General features: G+C 43.4%; 1 protein-coding gene across 1 annotated transcript in view; it reads left to right on the top strand.

Annotated features, from left to right (window-relative positions):
* The first annotated feature begins 2,502 nt into the window (after nucleotides 1-2,502).
* FADS2 (fatty acid desaturase 2) overlaps nucleotides 2,503-25,265 on the top strand; it is a 48,662-nt gene continuing 25,899 nt past the window's right edge. The window contains exons 1-3 of the mRNA XM_082271151.1: nucleotides 2,503-2,638; nucleotides 2,963-3,232; nucleotides 16,172-16,282. Of these exons, the coding sequence (XP_082127277.1) occupies nucleotides 3,023-3,232; nucleotides 16,172-16,282 (321 nt within the window). The 5' untranslated portion in view covers nucleotides 2,503-2,638; nucleotides 2,963-3,022. The remainder of the gene's footprint in view (nucleotides 2,639-2,962; nucleotides 3,233-16,171; nucleotides 16,283-25,265) is intronic.

Raw genomic sequence — 25,265 nt, 5'->3', positions numbered from 1 at the left:
GGCCCTCTGATTCCTTTTGTAATGACTTGCACCGTCTGCTTTCATTTTTTAAATTGATGCACAAACTGTCAGCGCTAAATAAATCCTTTGTAACAATAATCGCCTGTGTGAATGAGGCCTAAATTGCCTCTCTTGTATGTATATATGTGACACCACGCACTGCTCACCGGCGATTTCAGCTGCAACAATTTGCTGATTTATGCCGCCAGAATTCGCAGACTGCCCTAACCTAACAATTAAACTTTTATTTTTTCCATGGGCGCAACCCCTACAGTAATTACCCTTTGTATCACTTGCTCTTCCCTCTTGGATTGCAAGCTCCTATGAGCAGGGCGCTCTTGTATTAAATTGCACCGTCTGCTTTCATTTTGTAAATCGAAGCGCCAACGCGCTTTATAAATCCTTTATAATACCAATATTCACCTGCGTGAATGAGGCCTAAATTGCCTCTCTTGTATGTGAGTATGTGACACCGCGCCCTGCTCACCAGCGAGTCCAGCTGCAAGAATCTGCTGATTTATGCCGCCAGAATTTGCATACCACCCTAACCTAACAATTACATTTTTTTTTCCATCGGCGCATCCCCCACAGTTATTACCCTTTGCATAATTTGACCCTCCCTCTTAGATTGCAAGTTCTTATGAGCAGGGCGCTCTTGTATTGAATTACACTGTCTGCTTTCATTTTGTAAATCAATGCACAAACTGTTGGAGCTAAATAAATCCTGTATAATAATAATCGCCTATGTGAATGAGGCTGTCTGCTTTCATTTTGTAAATCGAAGAGCCAATGCACTATATAAATCCTCTATAATTACAATATTCGTCTGTGTGAATGAGGCCTAAATTTCCTCTCTTGTATGTGAGTAGGTGACATCGCGCCCTGCTTACCAGCGATTCCAGCTGCAAGAATCTGCTGATTTACCTTTTGTATCACCTGACCTTGCCTCTTAGATTGCAAGCTCCTATGAGCAAGGCCCTCTTGTATTGAATTGCACCATCTGCTGTCATTTTGTAAATCCATTCACAAACTGTCAGCGCTAAATAAATCCTGTATAATAATAATTGCCTGTGTGAATGAGGCTGTCTGCTTTCATTTTGTAAATCGAAGCGCTAACGCGCTATATAAATCCTCTATAATAACAATATTCGCCTGTGTGAATGAGGCCTAAATTGCCTCTCTTGTATGTATGTGACACCGCGCCCTGCTCACCGGGGATTCCAGCTGCAAAAATCTGCTAATTTATGCTACTGGAATTCGCAGACCGCCCTAACCTAACAAATATATTTTTATTTTCCCCATCGTCGCATCCCCAACAGTTATTATCTTTTGTATCACTTGACCCTCCCTCTTAGATTGCAAGCTCCTATGAGCAGGGCGCTCTTGTATTGAATTGTACCGTCTGCTTTCATTTTGTAAATTGAAGTACCAACTCGCTAAATAAATCCTGTATAAACAATATTCACCTGTGTTAATGAGGCCTAAATTGCTTCTCTTGTATGTATGTGACACCGCGCCCTGCTCACCAGCGATTCCAGCTGCAAGAATCTGCTGATTTACCTTTTTATCACTTGACCCTGCCTCTTAGATTGCAAGCTCCTATGATCAGGGCCCTCTTGTATTGAATTGCACCGTCTGCTTTCATTTTATAAATGAAAGCGCCAACTCGCTATATAAATCCTCTGTAATACCAATATTCGCTGTGTGAATGAGGCCTAAATTGCCTCTCTTGTATGTGAGTATGTGACACCGCGCCCTGCTCACCGGCGATTCCAGCAGCAAGAATCTGCTGATTTACCTTTTTATCACTTGACCCTGCCTCTTAGATTGCAAGCTCCTATGAGCAGGGCCCTCTTGTATTGAATTGCACTGTCTGCTTTCATTTTATAAATCGATGCGCAAACTGTTGGCACTATATAAATCCTGTATAATAATAATAATGGCCTGTGTGAATGAGCCCGTGTTCGGAGGAACCCACACAAGCACAGGGAGAACATGCAGAGGAGATCTGTCCCGAACAAGGTTCAAACCGGGGACCCCAGTGCTGCACGGCAGGATTGGGAACCACCGCGATGCTTAGCTCATGTTCTCTGCCTTCGAGTTCACTCCCACACACCTATTTATTTCTCATCTGTCTATATAATAATCCTTCTTTTCCCTTGCCTCCTGCTACAATAACCTGCTCAAATCAACAGCTGTTTGCTGACCCCCACCTCTTTTTTTATTTATTTCTAAGCCTCTTATCCCCCCACATTGTGCCCCCCCCCCCTATATATGAGAGTTCCCTCTCTCCCTATGTCTGCCCCCCCTCTCCTGTCATCTCCCTTCTCTCCTCTCTCTCTCTCTCAGGTTGTTGGGGGTGTTCTCTGGCTCCCCTCCCAGCTCAAAGATAATTCCCTCACGTCCTACAGCTTCGAAAGATCCAGGAGGGCCAATGACAAGGAGGCTGCCCCTGGTCCCGGGCCCTGGATTAGTCCTCTCCCTCTGCTGATTGCCCTGGAAACCCTAAACAGGGGAGAGGAGGAGAGAGGAGGATGCTGAGGGAGGAGGAGGTGGAGGGAGAGGTGGGGAAATACATGTAGCCGGCTACATGTGGAGCCTCAGAGACTGAAGGAGAGAACAGGCAGGCAGCCACTGGGTGAGCTGGAGCAGCAGGTGGAGGGGGAGGCTGCTGTTGGTGGGGGGGAAGAAGCTGTTGGTGGGGGGGAGGAAGCTGTTGGTGGGGGGCAATTGATGATGAGGGGGGCAGGCAGTTGTTGGTGGGGGGGAGGCAGTTGTTGGTGGGGGGCAGTTGATGATGAGGGGGGGAGGCAGTTGATGGTGAAGAAGGGGGTGAGGTGACAAGATAGAGAGCGAGGAGGAGGGGGGGGGGCACAGGGGAAGTGACAAGAAACACAGACACAATCCAGAAACTGTGAGCTTCTAAAGTATAAATGACACTTTTGCTTTTATTTCCTGGCAGAGCGAAGAGGAGGTGGACAGGGAAGCTGGCACCAAGTGCCCCCCCAAGAACGGAGCTACCATGGGCAAGGGGGGCCAGAACGGAGAGGGGTGCAGTTCTGGCTGCGTCAAGTCGGATCCTCGCTACAGTTGGGAGGAAATCCAGAAGCACAACACGAGGACTGATAAGTGGCTGGTGATAGACCGCAAAGTCTACAACATCAGTGACTGGGTGAAGAGACATCCTGGGGGCCTGAGAGTTATCAGCCACTTCGCCGGCGAAGATGCCTCGGTAAGTCCTGGGGTCACCCCCGGGTTTTTTCTTTTTTCTCTATGACCTGCAGAGCTTGCAATCATACAGCTGTTATTAGATTCTCACCAGAATGATTAACACCAAATCACAAGGTTAGCATCCGTTTTACAAAAATATGGCTTTTTTGTGTGCTTTACATCCTTTATTGCAAAATGTCAAAATTTAAAAAAATCAGTTATAAGATGAAGAACATCCAGGTAAGAGATGCGAATGCAATTGTTTAATTATAGTTCAAGTCAGGGAAGAATAATGTATTAAAATTCACCAGTCCAAAACACACCTCTAATCACAGAAGAATAACCCAGCGGTGCAAAATCGGCTGTTGCTTGTGTGCTAGCATGCCAGGTGACAATACAATGCACTGCAACCCCTGACTATGGTGTAATACTATGATTATAGGACGTGTCACTGTGGAGTATAAGATCTGTTAAGTGTTCATATCTCAGGGATGTGAACATCTCTATGTTTTTATATAAACATGAACATTTCTGTAAATGTTTTTAGTGGGAAACAAACAAAATCCTATATAAAATAAACTGTCAAAATATTGTCATAAGTAAAAAAAAAAAAAAAAAAGAATGAATCAATATTAATATTATTAATGATAATCATAATAATAATAATAATAGGACTACAAGGAGCCACAAAAGTAGCCCACCCAGCCAGGGCAAGAACACCTGCCTGAAAGATCATAATATTGTATTAATCAAAAAAGTATAAAAACTATTGAAATTTGTACAATAGGGCATATGACTGCAAGGGGTCCAAAGGGGGGGGGGGAGAGGGGAGAAAAAGGGGGGGGGGGAGAAAAGTGGGAAAGTACGTGTGGAAAATGCAATAAGAGAATAGAAAAAGGAAAGGAAAGAAAAGACAAGAGAAAAAGAAAAGGAAAAGGTGAGAAAAGGGATGGGAAGGGGGGGGGGGGAGGGAAAGGAAGGGGAAAGGGTAAGGGAAAGGGGGGTTTATTTTGATTATTTAATCTGTCAAATAATGTCACAAGTATATCAATCCTGTATAATATAATATTAATAATAAAGTTTTTAGTCTGAAACACAAAAGAACACTTTGCAAAAAGAACATCCAGGATTACATGACCAACAAAATAAGGGCATAAGAATATACAGTAAATCATGTGTTATAGTATCATTATTGTTATTGTTATTATTATTAATAATAATAATAATAATAATAATAATAATAATAATAATAATAATATTTTTTAATGGGAAACACAAATACTGTCCTGGACTGTGACCCAGCAAATAATGTCAGAAGTGTAAAAAAATGCTGTACGATAACAATAATAATAACAATAACAATAATAATAATAATAATAATCTAATATAATATATGCAGCACTTCCACAAAACAAATCCCACCACACTGTTGGTGACAAAACAATGTCCCATCAAATATTTTAAAGCGGAAGTATCGCCGCTTTTTACCTATATAAGGCTTACCTGTAGGTATATTTAATATCTCCTAAACCTGCACTGTTTAGGAGATATTCGCCCTTCATGCAGCCGCTAAAACCAGCGGCGCATGCGCTCTGAAGGTCCGGCTCTTTGCCGACAAGTTAACTCCCGCGCGCATGAACGGGAGTGACGTCATTGCGGCTCCGGCCACTCACAGTGCCGGAGCCGCCGAACCAGGAAGAGACGCCAAGGGAACATGACAGCTCCCTCAGCGCTGTCCGGGCGACCGTGTCAGGGCTTCGTTTTAAGGTAAGTATTTCATAATGAGCTAGTATGCGATACATACTAGCACATTATGCCTTTGTCCTGCAGGGTTTTTTTTATTTCGGTGAGGATACAAGTAGATTGTAAAGTCCTCCACTCAGCGTGCTATACTTTAGCATCAGAAGTGAGACTCCTAATAAATGTTATTTAATAAATGTCAGTTCTCAAGCCTCTTGTCATTTATGGTTCTCTGGAAGAGGTGAGGTTGCTCATGTTTGCATATGGTCATCATAAGAAATTAGTAAATATACATGCAAATATAAAATTTGGATATGGAATGTGTAGGTGGCTGGCTTCAAAGGATTTGTGTTTGTAAACCCATGTGTAGATATTTTTTTAATATTAGTACAAAGGTCGCTGATCTGCTGTAAACTCTGGCAGCCAATCACATGTCCGTTTTACATATATAGTTACATAGTTAAGTCAGGTTGAAAAAAGACACAAGTCCATCTAGCTCAACCAATAAAAAAAAAAGAAAAACCAGTAAAGAAAACCCAACCATACAATCCCATATACACAATCCTATACCCACAGTTGATCCAGAGGAAGGCAAAGCCTTTTAGAAGCTACACTAACAGGGACTTATTTCTGATTGGTCTCCAAGTACTACGGTTCATTAAATTCTAATTTTTATTAATATTTCATTAAATATATTGCCAAAAGCAGAACAGAAAATAAAGTCTTGAAAGGCCAACATGAAGCCTACCAGTTCACTGTTCCTCGAAACTTTTACTATTGGTGATCTGTTGATCTGAGAAGCCCTGCTTGTGATGTAGGAAATGTATTCTAAAACACAAACAAATCACCAGGCCCGGATGGCGTACATCCGAGAGTGCTCAAGGAACTCAGTATGGTTATATCTAGACCACTGTTCCTAATCTTTGCTGACAGTATTAGGACAGGAGATGTACCAGGGGATTGGAGGAAGGCTAACGTGATTCCGATATTCAAAAAGGGCCAGAGACATATCCCGGGAAATTATAGGCCTGTCAGTTTGACATCAATAGTATGTAAACTTCTGGAGGGGATGATAAGGGACTATATCGTAGAGTATGCTAAAGACAACAACATCATCAGTAGTAACCAACACGGGTTTACAAATGGGCGTTCTTGTCAAACCAATCTCCTAACATTCTACGAGGAAGTGAGCTGTGAGCTAGATAGGGGCAGACCAGTGGATGTGGTGTACTTGGATTTCGCTAAGGCGTTTGATACAGTTTCCCACAAGCGCTTAATTTATAAAATAAGGTCTGCAGGTATCGACAGCAGGGTTTGCTCTTGGATACGGAACTGGCTAAAAGGCCGTGTCCAAAGGGTGGTAATAAACAGCGCATACTCAGACTGGGCTGAGGTAGTAAGCGGGGTGCCCCAGGGCTCAGTCCTGGGACCAACCTTGTTCAATTTATTCATAAACAGCATTGAGGACGGGATCAGTAGTTCGTTATCAATTTTTGCAGATGACACAAAATTGGCCAGGGCAATAACTGCACAGCATGAAGCAGATATCCTACAGAATGACCTGGACAAAATTACGGAGTGGGCAACGACATGGCAAATGAGGTTTAATGTGGAGAAGTGTAAGGTTTTGCACTTGGGGACCAAAAACATAAAAACACAATACATGTTAGGAGGGGAACCCTTGGGGGACTCAAAAATGGAGAAAGATCTGGGAGTCTTGGTTGATGATAGATTAGGCAACAGCATGCAATGCCAAGCGGCAGCTTCCAAAGCCAACAGAATATTAGCATGCATAAAGAAAGGGATGTATTCCAGAGATAAGACTATAATCCTTCCACTTTATAAAACTCTGGTCCGACCGCATCTGGAGTATTCTGTCCAGTTCTGGTCGCCAGTCCTCAGGAGGGATGTGTTGGAGCTGGAGAGAGTCCAGAGAAGGGCAACTAAACTAATTAGGGGATTGGAGGACCTTACCTATGAAGAGCGGCTGCAATCGCTCGATTTATTTTCCCTGGAGAAGAGACGTCTGAGAGGGGACATGATAGCAATTTATAAATATCTTAATGGGGATCTCAGCTTAGAAAAAAAGCTGTTCATTCGAAGGAATTGCATGAGGACTCGAGGACATACAATGCGATTAGAGGAGAAGCGTTTTAACCTCAGGCAACGTGGGGGGTTCTTTACTGTTAGGGCTACAAGATTGTGGAATTGTCTACCACAAGAGGTGGTTTCTGCGGGTAGTATGGTGACTTTCAAAAGACTCTTAGACTTACATCTCAAGGATCAGGAGATAAAGGGCTATGTTAGATGATTACAGTCACACACACCTACACAGGTTGAACTGGATGGACTATTGTCTTTATTCAACCTCACCTACTATGTAACTATGTAACTATGTAACACCAATTGTTATCTGCTTGCTGCCTCTCACATGCAGTAACAATATTCTCTCAACCTCCAATCACATTCAAACCTGCTCTGGAGGGCTGAATGTGACCAGGTATATAGGGAGTACATAGAGGAAGTTATATAGCAGAGGTTTCAGGATGTACACTCCCAGCAACCCTGTGAGGTGCTGTCTGAATTCTTGTTGCAGTGGGTCAAAGATAACTAAGATTAAATGTAACTCTGTTAATCCTCTGGTTTTAGCATAGCTCCAGTGTTTGCTGGAACACTAGTAGCTAATTTCCTATAACTATCAGCTTTAATTAACATATCCCAACCAACTGCCTACTTGGCAACACTCCCCAAACCCAGGAAAGTTATATAGCAGAGGTTTCAGGATGTACACTCCCAGCAACCCTGTGAGGTGCTGTCTGAATTCTTGTTGCAGTGGGTCAAAGATAACTAGGATTAAATTTAACTCTGTTAATCCTCTGATTTTAGCATAGCTCCGGTGTTTGCTGGAAACACTAGTAGCTCATTTCCTTTAACTATCAGCTTTAATTAACATATCCCAACTGCCTACTTGGCAACACTCCCCAAACCCAGGAATGTCCCACTGCCACAATGGGAGGGTTCGCTGAAATGGACAGGGCTTAGGTAGACAAGGGGGGAGGCTGTTTTGATTGTCAGTTTGAACATTGGTAATACATCTTGTGCCTGAGTAAGTTATGCAGTAATCTGAGTTGGCAAACAAGCAGTAAAATGGAAAAAAAAATAAAGGGTCTGTTCACCCATAACTAGTAATTATGAAACAGAAAATCAACATGCATTTAAAAATAGTTGTATGTGGTCTAACATAGTTTGCATGTTTAAATACACCTGTGAAATAAAATAGAAATTAAATGAAAATTAATTAATAGCCAGTAGCACCCAGTGTGACCATTTTGTATATCAGAAACCCATCACTCCAATGTATTACATTCACATTCTGATTCTTTGTCTTCATTACTGCAAGGAATAAAAGACTATAAAAGGATTGTAATTGTGCCGGGGAATTGTGGTTTCATACTGATTCATTTTTTTTTTTAGAATGAAATTCAGTTTATTTTAAGATCACAAATGACATGGCGTGACCGGTGATGTATTAAAGGCTGACCGGCGCTGTAATGAGTAATGACTTCTGCCTCATCTGGTCACTCACAGTAAAGATGTTCACATTGCTGACATGCCTCTTCTTTTCAGATCCTCATCCACAGAGAACTGCATAGTAGTCAGACCTAGATATTGAACTAATCCATCTGTGTCAATGGATTAGAAATAAGGGGAGTCTGGAGTACCTTGGACAGGGAAATATTACTAGATTTATTATATTCTGCTCCAAGGCATAAAGAGTCCGTGTAACGCAGGATATTATATACAAATATATTGGTTTTGACAGCGTCTATCATCACCTCTATCATACTTGCCAACTGTCCCTTTTTTCCTGGGACAGTCCCTGCAAATAGGAGCCTGTCCCAGGTCATTTATATTGTCCCTCCAAGCGCCTGTTTATCGGGCTGCCCATAAATGTTACGCAGAAGTAGTGCAGCTGAATGGGAGAATTATTCCAACTCTGCTACTGTGGCCTTAAGTTTAAAATTCACTTTTTAATTTCCTGTAATTCTCTCTTTATTGAGTAGACCTTTATAATCTGATAAATAGGTGAGATTAATTATGCAGAGTGGGCGGGGCTTCAGGGAAGTGGGTGTGGTAATTGATAGCTGTGCTGCAAAGTGTCCCTGGAATTTTTTTTTTTTTTAAATGTTGGCAACTATGCTCTATGCATTGTCCTATTCTATTGCTCATACTATAGCGGTTTGCAAACTGATTGGCTGCTATAAAAGAACATTGTTTTTTTTTTTTTTTTTTAAAAACATTCTAATTAAAGCTGAACTAGCCAGATATAAAACACACATTGACGCAGATCTCCATTTATTAAAATATTGTTAAATGCTCAGTATGTGTTGACATCGGCCCCTTGAATCTCCGCACATCAGAGCTCAGATTGGGAAGGGATAAGCAGCACAAGGAGCAAACAAACTGTGCATCAGTCCAAGGAGCATACTGATGGGAGGAAAGAGTAGAGCAGGGTGTCAAACTCAATTTTATTGTGGGCCGCACCAGCATTATGGGGCCAGTTGTGTCTGTAAGACTACATGTTGGGAGCATCCCCCTCCTTACATCAGATATCAAAAGCCCCCCACCCCCCCGACCATCAGAAGTCATGAGTCCCGACCCTCCCTTAAATCACAGTGCACCCCCCTTACTTTGTGCTACTGCTGGGAAGAAGCTGGGGGCAGATCTGGAAAGCAGAAAATGCAGGGTCTGGAGGAGGACCAGGGGAGGGCTGGAGTCAGCTGAATGCTGAGACCAGAGGAGACAGAGAAAAAGGGGTGCTGTGGCTGCACAGAAAGGGACAGGATCTGTAGGGAGAGTTCTGTCCTTCTCTCTGCTGCTGACTGCTGAGATGGGAGGGCAGAGATGAGCTTCTTCACAGCTGCATAAGGGGGGGTACCGTAGCTGCAGGAGAGGTGCGAGGGCCACATGAAATGGCCTGAAGGGCCGGATTCGACCCGCGGGCCTGGTGTTTGACACATGTGGAATAGAGGAACAGAGAGGTAAGCTTGTAGGCAAATATAATGCAGCAGTATGTCCTCCGACATGAAGCTGTGTGGCTTTTTCAGGCTGTCAGGAACTCATTGGGGACTAAATTGTCCCCTGGTATGGGTGTGCTTCCCCTTGGGAGCCTGGGGTAAAGACAGTCCTTGGTGGAGCTGGAACTGGGTGAACCTATACCCAAGTCAGAGAAGATCTATAGTATTTTTCAGCTCTGTTTTTTATTGCTTTCCTACTGTTATGTCATCTTTGCACAGGGGGATGCTGGATGCTTGCGCTTGGCACAAGCATGTGCCATAGTTAAGAGGGGGGAAAATGTAAGCAGATGTAACGTTGCAGTATGTCCTCTGACCTCAAGAGGGCGTTGTGTGACTTCTTCAGGCTAGCGGGAACTCATTTGGGAGTATGTCCTCTGACCTCAAGAGGGAGCTGTGTCACTTCTTCAGGCTAGTGGGAACTAATTTGGGAATAAGTTGTCCCCTGGTATGGGTGTGCTTCCTCTTGGGAGCCTGGGGTTAAGACAGTGATTGGTGGAGCTGGAACTGGGTGAGCCTACACCCAAGCCAGAGAAGATCTATTGTATTTGTCAGCTTTTTTTTTTTTCCTTACTAATGTTATGTCATCTTTGCACAGTGGGAATGCTGGGTGTTTGCTCTTGGCACAAGCATGTTCCATAGTTAAGAGGGTGGAAAATGTAGGCAGTTATAATGTTGCAGTATGTTCTCTGACCTCAAGAGGGCGCTGTGTCACTTCTTCAGGCTGGTAGGATCTCATTTGGGAGTAAGTTGTCCCCTGCTACAGACTTGCTTCCCCTTGGAAGCCTGGGGTTAAGACAGTCCTTGGTGGAGCATCTGAAACTGGGTGACCCTGCACCCAAGCCACAGAAGAGCAATTGTATTTTTAAGTTCTGTTTTTTATTGCTTTTCTCCTATTATGTCATAATCTTTGCACAGGGGGGAATGCTGGATGCTTGCTCTTGGCACAAGCAAGAGGGGGGGAAATGTAGGCAGATGTAATGTTGCAGTATGTTCTCTGACCTGAAGAAGGCGCTGTGTCACTTCTTCAATCTGGCTGGAACTCACTTGGGACTAAGTTGTCCCCTGTTATGAGCTCCAGTCAGCCATTTTGGGAAAGCCAGTGGTGACTGTGATTGGCACTGAAATCCCTCAAGATTTAGGCAGCCATTTTTTCACGGGCATGATATGTATATATATCTTGCCCATCATATTTTGTTGGGAGTCCTGCATGGTAGGTGGAAGGGGCAGCAGCCACCATATAGCTGGGAGGCTGCCCTGTCCAGGGATGGCTTTGCTTCCTAAAACTGAGATGTCAGCAGGAAGAGCTGTTAGTACTGTAGGTTGTAATCCCCTCTAGGGAGGCCACTGAAATGCCTCTTTATGTGCCTTTAGGAGGCGAGCTGAACAGTCGACTTAATGGCGAGTAATAAATAATGTGCAGGTAGGAAAATGTAATTTATTATGCACAGCCTATACCAGGGGAATGTTTTAGGAGTGTTAAGAGTCGCAGAAATATATTAAAGTGTGCAGTGCAAACCTGATCTACCTATCTGGTAGTGGTTAGCTGAAATGAGGTTTACTCTCATAGCAATGGTTTAGGATCTCCTGGCACCTGGTGGCCCGGGCCTTTATGTCACATGGGCCTCAGGTGTTCAGACTAGCCTTGGAACCCTAGCCTGAACATCATAATATACAGGGCCCTGCAAGAAAGTGTGTTTTAGGTGTAAATAGGGGTCAGGGGTTTTGCAGAACAGGAGGATGTAGTTTGCAGGGTCTAAGACATTTGTGCATGTGTGCAGGGCCAGCACTACCTATAGCCTAGGTCAGTGATGGCAAACCTTGGCACCCCAGATGTTTTGGAACTACATTTACCATGATGCTCATGCACTCTGCAGTGTAGTTAAGCACCATGGGAAATGTAGTTCCAAAACATCTGGGGTGCCAAGGTTAACCATCACTGGCCCAGGTAGACGCCAGCCTAGAGTGCACATCAGTCAGGGGTGCCTTGCCCCGTGACGCGTGACACAAACCGCAGGCGTGTCAAGCAAGCACGCTGGGGCTGTTTGTCTTACGGCCAAGTCCAGAGGAGCAGGTGTGGGCCCAGGGCCTGAAGACCATGGCTGGTGTGAAGAAGCGAGCTGCCACTATTTGTCTTCAAGCCAGAGGAGTAGGTGTGGGCCTGCAGCCCAAGGCTGAAGAAATAGATGACGCCGCAAAAATCTCCACCCCTCCGCCATATTCAAATAAACCTTATTTAACTGCCGGGGGCAGTTAAATAAGGTTTCGTCTAGGGCAGTGGTCCTCAACCCTGGCCTACAGGGCCCACTAACAGGCCAGATTTGCAAGATAACTGAAATACATCCCAGGTGATATAATTTGCTGCTCAGTGATTACAGTACTCTAGTCATCTCCCCAAGGTAATACCTAAAATCTGGCCTGTTAGTGGGCCCTGTAGGCCAGGGTTGAGGACCACTGGTCTACGGTGTCAAAAATCCTTGCACCACCCCTGCTTGTGTGTGGCAGACATGAAGATCTGTGTGGGCTTGGGGTGGTTTCAGTACAGATAAGATGGCCCATGGATAGCCCTGTATATCCGTAGCTAACTAGCGAAGGGTTTGGCCATGTGCCTACAAACTCATGAGTCACATGCTGCTACTCCTTTCACTGTCCAGTCACAGGGTCACAAGACCTGTAGGTATTACTGAATTGCAGGTTTGTTCAATTTAGGTCTCTTCCTTCTAGGATCAAACAGACAGTTCTTGAGGATTGGTTGAAGACTGGTCCAAATTCAGTCAAATTTGCTCAAAAACAATCCAAATTTCTGGATTTGGATATAATATTAAAACCATTGTTTGTTTGAACAGAATGATACGTGTAGACCAGGAGCACAGGAGACAGAGCCCAATGTCCTCAGTTTTAAAACAAATCCATTTGAATAGACTACCCTACACGTGAAAAACACCCCAAAGGAGCCCCCGAAAACGGGTGTTTGAGGTACTAGCCTGAATTACTGGCACGGGAAGTACAACACTTGCTTGCAGTGCGTTTGCAACGCGGTTCTTAAGAGTGCATTGTCTGTGGCTTCCAGGAACGCCCAGGTGTGAATGCAGCCTAAGTGAATGGGAATTTCCTTGCCTATTTGCCTTTAGTAAATCAACCCCACACGTCCTCCATAGACATGAGCCTGCACTGTGCCCATTGCTTTCCCCCTAAGTCAATAAAGGCTTGGGAGATTGTATTGTGTACTTCAATAGGTGTGATCAGATTTCAGTATGCCAGCACAATGTCCGCATTACATTTCTTGTCTGCATCTGATTGTACGTTGTATTATTATTATTGTCATGTTACAACTAGACACCAGAGCCTACAATGCATGGCTTTTGTATATATATAAGTGCAGATTCTTAGTCCCGGGGACCGGTATGGTCCCCGCAGAGTACAAACCGTGAATAAATTAGGAAACGTGCCATAAAGGGTTTCCGAGGGCTGTCTCGTCTGTTAGAGACAGCTGGTCATGTCTGCCTGTAGGAGGGCTCCAAATAAAGAAGCGCTCTGATTGGAGGAGGGCCTTCTGCTGATGCTCATTGAGAACAAGGGATGCAGAGAGATGCAAAGACGGGGTTACTGCAGTTCACAGCAGAGCAGGCAACTGGCGGTGAGGCGCAGTCAAGGAAACCGTTAATGAGGAAGAGTTGAGCAGATATGATCAAATTTCAATTGTACACCTACATAGTACAACATACTATGACATACACATACTGTAAAAAAAAAAAAAAAAAATATATATATATATATATATATTATGATATAATGAAAAATATATATTATATATTGTGTTATATATATATATCTATATCTATATATATCTATATCTATATATATATATTAATATAATATTAATATAAAATATAAATATATATATACAGTATATAATAAACATGCAATTAAGGAAAATACCCACCAGCCCAAACTGAAAAGGGCTTTATACACTAAGGGGTTGATTTACTAAAGACAAATAGATTGTGCAGTTGCACTCTGCATGAGAAGTTGCTCCAGAGCTTAGTAAATGAGCAGAAGCTCTGCTGACTTCCATCATCCAATCACGTGCAAGCAAAACTGCAGTTTTTTTTTTTTTTTATTATCCATGCACATGATTGGGTACTTTTTGCAAAGTGAAACTTTACCTTATTTACTAAGCTCTGGAGCAACTGCACTTGCTGGGTGCAACTCTATTTGCCTTTAGTAAATCAACACCATAGGCCAGGGATCCTCAAACTACGGCCCTCCAGCTGTTGTGGAACTACACATCCCATGAGGCATTGTAAAACTCTGATATTCACAGACATGACTAGGCATGATTGGAATTGTAGTTCCTGAACAACTGGGGGCCATAGTTTGAAGACCCCTGCCATAGGGTTTCAAGGAAAAATTTAAAAAAAAACAGCATTTTTGCTTGGACATGATTGGATGATGGAAGTCAGTAGAGCTTCTGCTCTTTTCTCTAACAAGCAGGGCCCTCTGATTCCTCCTGTATTGAATTGTATTGTAATTGCAGTGGCTGCCCTAATGTTAAAAAGCGCAGCGCAAACTGTTGGTGCTATATAAATCCCGTATAATAATAATAATAATTTACTAAGCTTAGGAGCAATTGCTCTTGCAGAGTGCAACTGCTTGAAGCTCAAAGCTCCAAAACGCTGGAGGAGAAAAAATGAATTATTTTCTATGGAGCTGGTTCACTTCTCCACTCCAAGTCGCCTGATCCAAATGCCTGAAGCTTGAAAAAATTCTGGAGCTTTTTTGTAGCTTGAATCAGGCAGATTTGAGCATTTTGGCACGTTTTTTTTCCCATAGAAATAAATGGAAACGCATCATTTGCATGTTTTTGTGCGCGTTTGGTATTTTGTCGTACGTGTTTGCGCGATTTTCTGCTCAAATGAAAAAATGTCAAAAATAAAATAGTAATAATACATGAATAAATAAATGTAAAATAAATACAGAAATAACAAAAACCACCATAAATAATAAATAAATAAAATAAATGAATATGTAATAATGCATAAATAATAATTAACCCCTAACCTTAAAAAAGATAAAAATACATTTTTATTATTAATAATAATAATAATAAAAAAGAATAATACATAAACACCCAACCCCCAAAAAATAATTAATTAATATTACAATAATAACAATAATAATAATTTCTTTATTTATTTTGTGTTAGGTTAGGGTTTTTCTAGCCATGTGATTAGAGCCTCTGGCTCTAATCACATGGCTAAAAATAAAAAAGCACCATTGAAGTCCATGCGCCTGGCACCCCGCATGTAGATTAGGGGGCCGAACGCATGTATAGGGGGGGTGGCGCCCCTGTGCCCCATATGCACCAGGCGCCACTGGTGTGACTTGTCATGCAAATTTGATGTCCAAGTTGTTCCCCATGTTTTTCAATGATAACCATTCATATAAGCGCGACCTAAAGTTGCAGCAACTTCAAAGTAGTTCATGCTTTGGTCCGACTTTCATGCAACTTGAGGGCCATTGACTTCAATGTTAACCCCTTTAACCACTTCCCGCGAATCCACGTACCTGTACGTCGGCTGGGAGAAGTGGTTGTAAGGGAGAGATGCCTGCGGCTGCAGGCATCAACCCGGTACCGTTCTTTAGAGCCAGCAGTCGGGTTTCAGAAGATAACAGCCAATGCGGCTCAGGAGCTGATCGGCCATTATCCCAGGGAGCGCCCCCTCCTGTCGCATTCCGTGGTTCTGCCCGGGTCTCCCGTACCACCAGGAGACCCAAGCCACCAGCCGGCAGGTCTGCTAGCTGGTTGGAGTCCCGAACAAAGCCGGATTTGGCTTTGATCAGGTCTCTGATGTAGTAACCTAGAAGCGGCGTGATGATGTCACTTCTGGTTTACTTGGCGGCTAACAATGCCAAATTAAAAAAACTGTCTGTATTTATACATTGTTATACAATGCAACAATTGTCCATTATCACTGGTCAAAGCCAAAGTCGTATGCAAGTTGCACCCATCCAACGTTGCTTCAAAGTTGCACTCAAAAGTTGGCGCAAGTGTGTAGTGGTACAAGTGGGAATGGAGCCCTATTTGTTGCTTGGAAATGTTCTTTAATGGCAAGAAATTACTTATTAATTGTTTATTCACACAGGATGCTTTCCATGCATTTCATCCGGATCTGAAATTTGTGAGGAAATTTCTCAAGCCACTGTATATTGGTGAACTGGCCGATAATGAGCCCAGCCAGGACCGTGGAAAAAATGTAAGTCTCATATCACATTGCTGCGTAATGCCTGGCTTAAGATGTAATGGGGAATGAGAGGAAATGTATATGGATGATGGCACTGCTATTATTTTAATTAAAAAAAAAAACAAAACATTTAAGTACCTTTCTCCTAACCAATATACAGCTGTCACATGACCCAGCTATCTAACAGCCTGTCTGCAGGGAAACATAAGCCGGAGGAGCTTCCCTGCTGCTTGTCACGTTTAAAAAAAAAAGGAGCGTTTGTGATACAAAGTAAAAACAATTTAAATCAAAAAACTGTTTTAAATCATCATACAAATATATATATTTGAAATCAAATCTTTATTCTTTTTTGGCAATAACATGGTGTGGGCGGATTTCTGCCAGTTACAGGCTGTGCTACACTCCTCCAATCTGTGTCTTAGAACAACAGGGAGGTGAAGCCTCCATCAATCTACATGTAATATCTCACCCCCATTGTGTGTAGCTGGTTAGTGGGCGTGAAGGAAGAAGGAGGGAGTGGGCTGTCATTTACCACTGTGCATATCCCCACATGTGTGACTCTATAGTCACATGGGCTGCTCAGATGTGATAGGGAGGAAATGCTCGGCATAAAAACTCATTGAAAACTGAGCATGTGCAGAACTGCCAACACTGCTCTGCAAAATCCCCAACAGCATTGGGGGCATGAACAAAAGGGAAGACAGAGAGCAGCATGATTAACCAGGTTTATTTCAGAATACAGAACATTAATCGCATAGTGACTGAGGGAGTATGAACAGTATGTAAAGCATCATGCACACGGGCGTTAGAAAAAATGAGCTGTAAAGCCACTACCAACGTCTGTAACAATGCACTTTTAGTAGCTTTTTGCATTGGCGTTAATCCGCATTTAGATGCATTAGCTTTTAGCAGCATTTCTCTGCCTCTATTTAAAATCAACAGTTCCCTATGAGAGCCATCCTAACTGATATGACTATCAGCCCATTGATTTGAATAGAAGTCACATTCAAGTTGGATCATCGTGATCTGACTTTTGGCTGTGACTTGCGCTCTGAGGATTTTGAAGGGGAACCCCATGTCAAAATTTAAGAAAAAGACAGCATGGGGTCCCCCAAAATCTATACCAGACCCTTATACGAGCATGCAGCCTGGCAGGTCAGGAAAGGGGGGGCGAGCGAGGGTTCCCCTCTACCTCTTAGACCATACCAGGCCACACGTCCTCAACATGGGGGGTGTGGGTGCTTTGTGGCAGGGGGGGCTCTGCGTCCCCCACGCCAAGCACCTTGTGCCAATGTGGATGGGGACAAGGCCCTCTTCCCGACAACCCTGGGTGGTGGTTGTGGGGGTCTGTGGGCAGGGAGCTTATCGGAATCTGGAGGCCCCCTTTAACAAGGGGGGGCCCCAGATCCCTGCCCCCCTATGTGAATGAAAAGGGGGTACATTGTACCCTTATCAATTCACCCCAAAAAAAGGCAGTGTAGTGTCAATAAAAAGAAGAGACTCTGGTCCTCTCCCTCCGGTCTTTTCCCTCTGGTCTTCTTCCTCCAGTCTTCTTTGCTGTCCTCCACCGCCAACCCTGTCCTCCTCCAACAATGTCTCCTGTTGTTGTGCCAGCTCCGCTCTGTGCCGGTTCTTATAAAGCCATGGGTCATGACCATCTGCTGATGCCACCATAAGACCCGCCGATTGTGACATCATGTGACCCCACACCATTTTTGTTTTCCATTTTGGTGTGGGTTTCCCTTTCAAGATCAATACCAGACTCAAAGGACCTTGTATGGATCTTGGGGGGGGGGGGGACCCTACACCATTTTTTTTTAAAATGTTGATGTGGGGTTCCCCTTCAAGATCCTCAGAGCACAAGTCGCACCACAAGTCAGATCACAAGTCGGATCATTATGATCCAACTTGGATGCAAATTCCATTCAAATCAATTTGCTGAAAGTCGGATCAGGTAGGGCGGCTCTCAAAGGGAACCATTGATTTTGACATGTCAAAAAAAACTGCTTGAGGTGGCTTAACGCTGTATCCTAACATTTATACACATTTACAAGCATTTGGTGTTGGAAATGCTGGTGAACTGCAGTCCTGAATGCGATTTATCTGCTTATAAAAAAACAGACTGGGTGTATATGTAGACATAGGATAACATTGGGGAGAGTTCAGGGGCTCCTGAAAAAAATGCCCAACTGCTCGTAGATGTCAGCGGTGGCAGCCTTCATATCTCTCTCATGATAGGTTTACTTTAAAGGGTTAGTTCACCTTTACCAACACACTGCCTATGCAGATAAGGGGTTTATGTAGAGTTGAATAATACTTTTGCTATCTGTGGAGGCCATTTGCTTACCTTCTGAAACCTGGTTGAAAGACTCCCAAAGATGGCATCATCCCATCCTGCCTTGCTGCTTGGACGTTGCTAAGACACTCCCGGCTGTTACTGCTCACCCCACCATCACCAATTCAGACCCCCTCACATGTGCTCCCCCTCCACTACTGCAGGAGCTCTGAGCTCAGCGATGCTGCGACACAGCAGATAGTGGACCATACAGGTTTGCAAAACAAAGGAAGGTCATGGTGAGAGGAGGTACGGCCCAGGAATGGCCCAGGGCTTCAGGAAAGACACTGTAAACATAAAAAAAAAAGAGGGCGCACCAGCCTAGCGCATTATCCTCAGTAGGCTTTTATTAATAAATAATTTAAAAGTGTCTACTCACAAACAAGTGATGTAAACCAGCATATTAACTCCGACAGACAACATCCATAGTGTTGAAGACCACTGTCTAAGTCCAGAAGATCGGCTGACGCGTTTCGAGGCGGTGCCTCTTCCTCAGAGCCTGAGGGCCATGTCTGAACCCATGATATATATACCAAATATGTTTCAAATTAACCTCAAAATTCGGGGAGGGGAAAGTTCCTCCCCCATAGGTGTGGCCACACAGATGTCTTTAACCATATCCTGTTATCCAGTATACATAAACAATAATATTTGCATCAATGTTAAAAGTGACCTACATTCCCATATGGAAGAAAAATGTATTTCCAATATATTTAGGGAAAAAATATTTTGAAATATATTGAATATGGCCAAAATTGTAGCATTTGAAATATATTTCCAATATATTTGGGAAAAAATAAAAAATGTTTTTTTTTTTAAATATATTGTAAATATATTTTTCTTCCATGTGGGTTGGTATGCACATGACTATAAAAAACATATAAACCATAAATAACATATATATTTGACAAAACATGGATGGATGATCATTTTCAACATGCATAAGTATAGCATAGTGTTGGCATCTGTATATATTAACTTGCATTTACATTGGCATAAACAGCTCTACACAAAAAATGATAATCAATACAAAACAAACACATCAAAAAGAGAGGGGGAAAGAACAAGGAGTTTTGCCAATGGACAAATGGAAAATTGTAAGTTGGACATCAGTGGAAATTGTCTGGAATATCTTACTCCTGCACACTTGAGTCCTCTAATTGCAGGCAGGGATTTTACTGATTGGTTCAGGAAAGACAGGCAGAGTGGAAGGCTGCACGGCATTGGCAGGCTTATTGTCTTGCCCCAGTGCAGCTCTCCAGCATGCGTAATTTAAGGTGAAAGTGATCTGTCTTCATGTAAGTGCATTTTTATTCAATAATGCAGTTAATATTTAGCAGTAAATATTTCAATTTGCAGAGGGCACTATGATGTTTCCTTTTGTATCTATCTGAGCTGGTTTTATAAATTGATCCTTAATGCTTGATAAGATCTGGAAACATTGGAGTTTCCAGTGACAGTCCTGTCCAGGATCCTAAAGGGATATGTGCATTAGACCTTTAATTTAGGGGTCAATAAGATAAGGTGAGCGCATGCCCATAAGAGGTGGTGGTGGAGTTACACCTGAACACAAAACAGAAGAATTTTTCACTTGTGGAAGTTTTTCATTATTTTATGGAGTTTACAAAGGACTTTTATTTCTGGACAGTTTTGTTTTTTAACACTTACAATTGTTCTAAACACATACATTTTAAAGAGGAAGTAAACCCTCCTCTGCATGTTGTACCTATAGGTAAGTCTATGATAAGGCTTACCTATAGGTACTGTAAATATCTCCTAAACATGTACCGTTTAGGAGATATTTACCTTACATGCAGCCAGTGACGTCACTGGCGCATGCGCTCTATAGGAACGGCCGCTGGAGCCGTTGTAACGTGAGAAAACCATACCTCGTGAAAATTCCATACCCACGTCACTTCCGGTCAGAAACAGCTGAGCAGCGTAGCAGTGCGCATGCTCACAGCTCCAGGTTACGTCATTGAACAGCTGATGAGCTTAGCATTGCACATGCTCGGAGGGTAGGGAATTGTCACGGTAGTGTGTTATAATGTTACACTGCCTCAGCTGTGCGGCGGTTACATTAAAACAGCTCGGCTGCAACATGAGTCATCTCCGCTCCTACCACTGTCACTTCCCTGATCTCGGCTAGTAAATGTAAAAGCGGCGGCGGGTGTATGAAATCTAAATCACGGCGATGTCGGCTCTGTGATCCTCTTTTACATTTAGTAGCCAAGATCAGGGAAGTGACAGGGGTAGGAGCGGAGATGACTCGTATTGCAGCCGAGATGTTTTAACCACTTAAGCCCTGGAGGATTTGGCTGCTAAAAGACCAGGGTTTTTTTTGCGATTTTTTACTGCGTGATTTTAACGGACAATTGCGCGGTCGTGCGACACTGTACCTAAACGACTTTGACGTCCTTTTTTTCCCACAAACAGAGCTTTCTTTTGGTGGTATTTGATCACCTGCGCGATTTTTTGATCATGCGCTATAAACAAAAAAAGAGCGTAAATTTTGCAAAAATAACAATATTTTTCACATTTTTTTATATGAAATTCCCCCCCAAAAAATGTAAAAATCTAAATTTTTTAACATTTTCGGCCAATTTGTTTTATGCTACCTATGTTTGGTAAAAAAAATCGCAAAAAGCGTATTTTGATTGGTTTGCGCAAAAGTTATCGCGTTTACTAACAAAGGGAAAGATTTTTGTCATTTTTGGTGGGGTTTTTTTAACGCGTAATGGCGGCGATCTGCGATTTTTTTCGGTACTGCGACATTGCGGCGGACAGATCGGACCCTTGACTGACATTTTTGACACTTTTGGGGGTACCAGTGACTTTACTGCAGTAATCAGTGCTATACATATGCACTGTTACTGCAAAAATGACACTGGCAGGGAAGGGGTTAACTTTATTGGACAGGGAGGGGTTAAGTGTGTCCTAGGGGCGTGCTTTCTACTGTGCAGGGACATTGCTATTGGTGTAAAAACAAAGATCAACGGTTCTACATAGTAGAACCGTCTGATCTTCATTTTTACACCAGTTAGAATGACGGGCGGCTTGTTTACATGAGCCGCTCCGCCTTTCTCCCTTCACAGGAGCGATCGTAGTGTGAGCGGTGGACATCGAGTCCGCCGGTCACACGCACTGACTTGTCTGTGAACGAGCCGCGGCGGGCGCGCGCCCGCCCGCAATTGGCTCGCAAGTCAGTGACAGGCGAGTGACGTATCCATACGTCACTCTGCCTGGCCGGGGCTGACCGCCGCAGTATATAGTCGTGCGGCGGTCGGCAACCGGTTAATGTGGTGATGCGGTGTAACGTTATAACACACTACCATGAACATTCCATACCCTCCGAGCATGCGCACTAGTAAGCTCCTCAGCTGTTCACTGACGTAGGTGCTGATGTAGGTGCACCGGAAGTGACGAGGGTATGGAATTTTTATGGGTATGGTTTTTTCACGGAACACCGTTCCTTCAGAGTCCTGTGCCGTGACCGTCGGCTCCCGTGCGCGTGTGTGGGAGTGACGTCACCGCGGCTCCGGCCAATCAGATGGCCGGATGCCGCGATCCCGGAAGACGGGCGCCTGGACATGTCGCCCATCATACAGGTAAGCGGGCGGCACGGCGGGGGCTCGTTCTAAGGTAAGTATTTCATAATGAGCTAGTATGCGGTGCATACTAGCTCATTATGTCTTTCTCTTTCAGGTTGCAAAAAAAAAAAATCTATGGGTTTACAACCTCTTTAATATTTTAATATCTTCACCTTTTTTCAGGATATGTGGCAATGATTATCACATGAAATTGGTGCACATGTATGATAAATAGCACTGGTGATATGTGGCACAATTCAGCACAGAGTTGATTATATTAGCGCAGCATACTTTATTTATTTGTGCATGTCATTTGCTGAGTAATATAATCTGGTTTCTCCATTATTCATGCGTACTTATTGTTCTGGGTTCCTGTATTATTAACAATATTCTCAAGCTTTCTGAGTCCCTGACCTCTTCAGAAACATGAGCCAGGACTGCAAATCTATGATAATTGCAAAGCTTGTTCTTTTTCCAGTGGGTAGGCATATCTAAATGGCCATTGTTATTCGGCAGACTCTTCCTGTATCAGTTAGTCTTTTTCACTATTTTTAGCATATGGTAAGGTAAATCTCACTCAGGTAGAAGGTGGGCAGGCCATCTGGGTCTCTTACCTCAACCTCAGGGGAATGGGCCACAATGCTTGACAAGTTTGTGTATTGTCTGCTGCTTCACCATTCTCAGTTGCATAGCTTTATGAGGGAGTGGAGGTAACCTATACTACCGATACCTGTGTCCTTGGGGGAACATGATTTAGTAATGCTTGTATTTGTGCTTTGCCACTCATTGCCCTAAACTTCATGATGATAGAACACTGCCATTGTGCTTAAGTCAGAAACTTCTCAAAGTCCTATGTAGTCCACTGCAACCAGGATCCACAAGGAGTCCCTTGCATGTGGGTTGGGTGATTTCTATATTTCAGGAATGGTTTTCCTGTATTATAATAAGGTAAGGAGAAGAGGACTGCAGGATGCTGGTAGTGTAAGATGAAACATGGTAGATAGTGGTACCCAGACACTGGTACTTTGTGATAATGGTGCGTATACAGTATCTCACAAAAGTGAGTACACCCCTCCCATTTATGTAAATATTTTATTATATCTTTTCATGTGACAACACTGAAGAAATTACACTTTGCTACAATGTAAAGTAGTGAGTGTACAGCTTGTATAACAGTGTAAATTTGCTGTCCCCTCAAAATAACTCAACACACAGCCATTAATGTCTAAACCGCTGGCAGCAAAAGTGAGTACACCCCTAAGTGAAAATGTCCAAATTGGGCCCAATTAGCCATTTTCCCTCCCCGGTGTCATGTGACTCGTTAGTGTTACAAAGTCTCAGATGTGAATGGGGAGCAGGTGTGTTAAATTTGGTGTTATCGCTCTCACTCTCTCATACTGGTTCCTGGAAGTTCAACATGGCAACTCATGGCAAAGAACTCTCTGAGGATCTGAAAAAAAGAACTGTTGCTCTACATAAAGATGGCCTAGGCTATAAGAAGATTGCAAAGACCCTGAAACTGAGCTGCACCACGGTGGCCAAGACCATACAGTGGTTTACCAGGGCAGGTTCCACTCAGAACAGGCCTCACCATGGTCGACCAAAGAAGTTGAGTGCACGTGCTAAGCGTCATATCCAGCGGTTGTCTTCGGGAAATAGACGTATGAGTGCTACCAGCATTGCTGCAGAGGTTAAAGGGGTGGGGGGAGCAGCCTGTCAGTGGTCAGACCAAACGCCGCACACTGCATCAAATTGGTCTGCATGGCTGTCGTCCGAGAAGGAAGCCTCTTCTAAAGATGATGCACAAGAAATCCTTCAAACAGTTTGCTGAAGACAAGCAGACTAAGGACATGGATTACTAGAACCATGTCCTGTGGTCTGATGAGACCAAGATAAACTTATTTGATTCAGATACTGTGGCGGAAATCAGGTGAGGAGTACAAAGACAAGCGTTTGTCTTGCCTACAGTCAAGTATGGTGGTGGGAGTGTCATGGTCTGGGGCTGCATGAGTGCTGCCGGCACTGGGGAGCTGCAGTTCATTGAGGGAACCATAAATGCCAACATGTACTGTGACATACTGAAGCAGAGCATGATCCCCTCCCTTCCGGGACTGGGTCGCAGGGAGTTATTCCAACATGATAACGACCCCAAACACACCTCCAAGATGACCACTGCCTTGCTAAAGAAGCTGAGGGTAAAGGTGATGGAATGGCCAAGCATGTCTCCAGACCTAAACCCTATTAAACATCTGTGGGGCATCCTCAAACGGAAGGTGGAGGAGCACAAGGTCTCTAACATCCACCAGCTCAGTGATGTCGTCATGGAGGAGTGGAAGAGGACTCCAGTGGCAACCTGTGAAGCTCTGGTGAACTCCATGCCCAAGAGGTTTAAGGCAGCGCTGGAAAATAATGGTGGCCACACAAAATATTGACACTTCGGGCCCAATTTGGATATTTTCACTTAGGGGTGTACTCACTTTTGTTGCCAGCAGTTTAGACATTAATGGCTGTAAGTTTAGTTATTTTGAGGGGACAGCAAATTTACACTGTTATACAAGCTGTACACTCACTACTTTACATTGTAGCAAAGTGTAATTTCTGCAGTGTTGTCACATGAAAAGATGTAATAAAATATTTAAACAAATGTGAGGGGTGTACTTACTTTTGTGAGATACTGTATACATGGTTATTAAACCCTTTACAGACATATATGTCTCAATCATTGTGCAAACCTACCCTAAAACATACAGGAGTTGATTTACCAAAACTGGAGAGTGCAAGATCTGGTGCAGCTGTGCATGGTAGCCAATCAGCTTCTAACTTCAGCTTGTTAAATTAAGCTTTGACAAAAAAAAAAAAAAACCCGGAAACTGATTGGTTTCTGTGTAGAGCTGCACTAGATTTTGTACACTCCAGACAGATGTCAAAATCAGTGTATGACTGCAGGTGTGAAGACCATAGACCTTAATGTCTTCTTTATGGAGGCCTGATTTAACTTTGCAATTAGCCTTTTAGGGGCTCATTTACTAAAGGCAAATAGGCAGTTCACTTTGCAAGAGAATTTCCCCAA

This window comes from Pelophylax lessonae, assembly GCF_965119305.1.
Source record: "Pelophylax lessonae genome assembly, chromosome: 10".
Lineage (NCBI taxonomy): Eukaryota > Metazoa > Chordata > Amphibia > Anura > Ranidae > Pelophylax > Pelophylax lessonae.
Note: the sequence above shows the minus strand (reverse complement) of the source record. Positions and strands in the feature narration are given on the sequence as shown.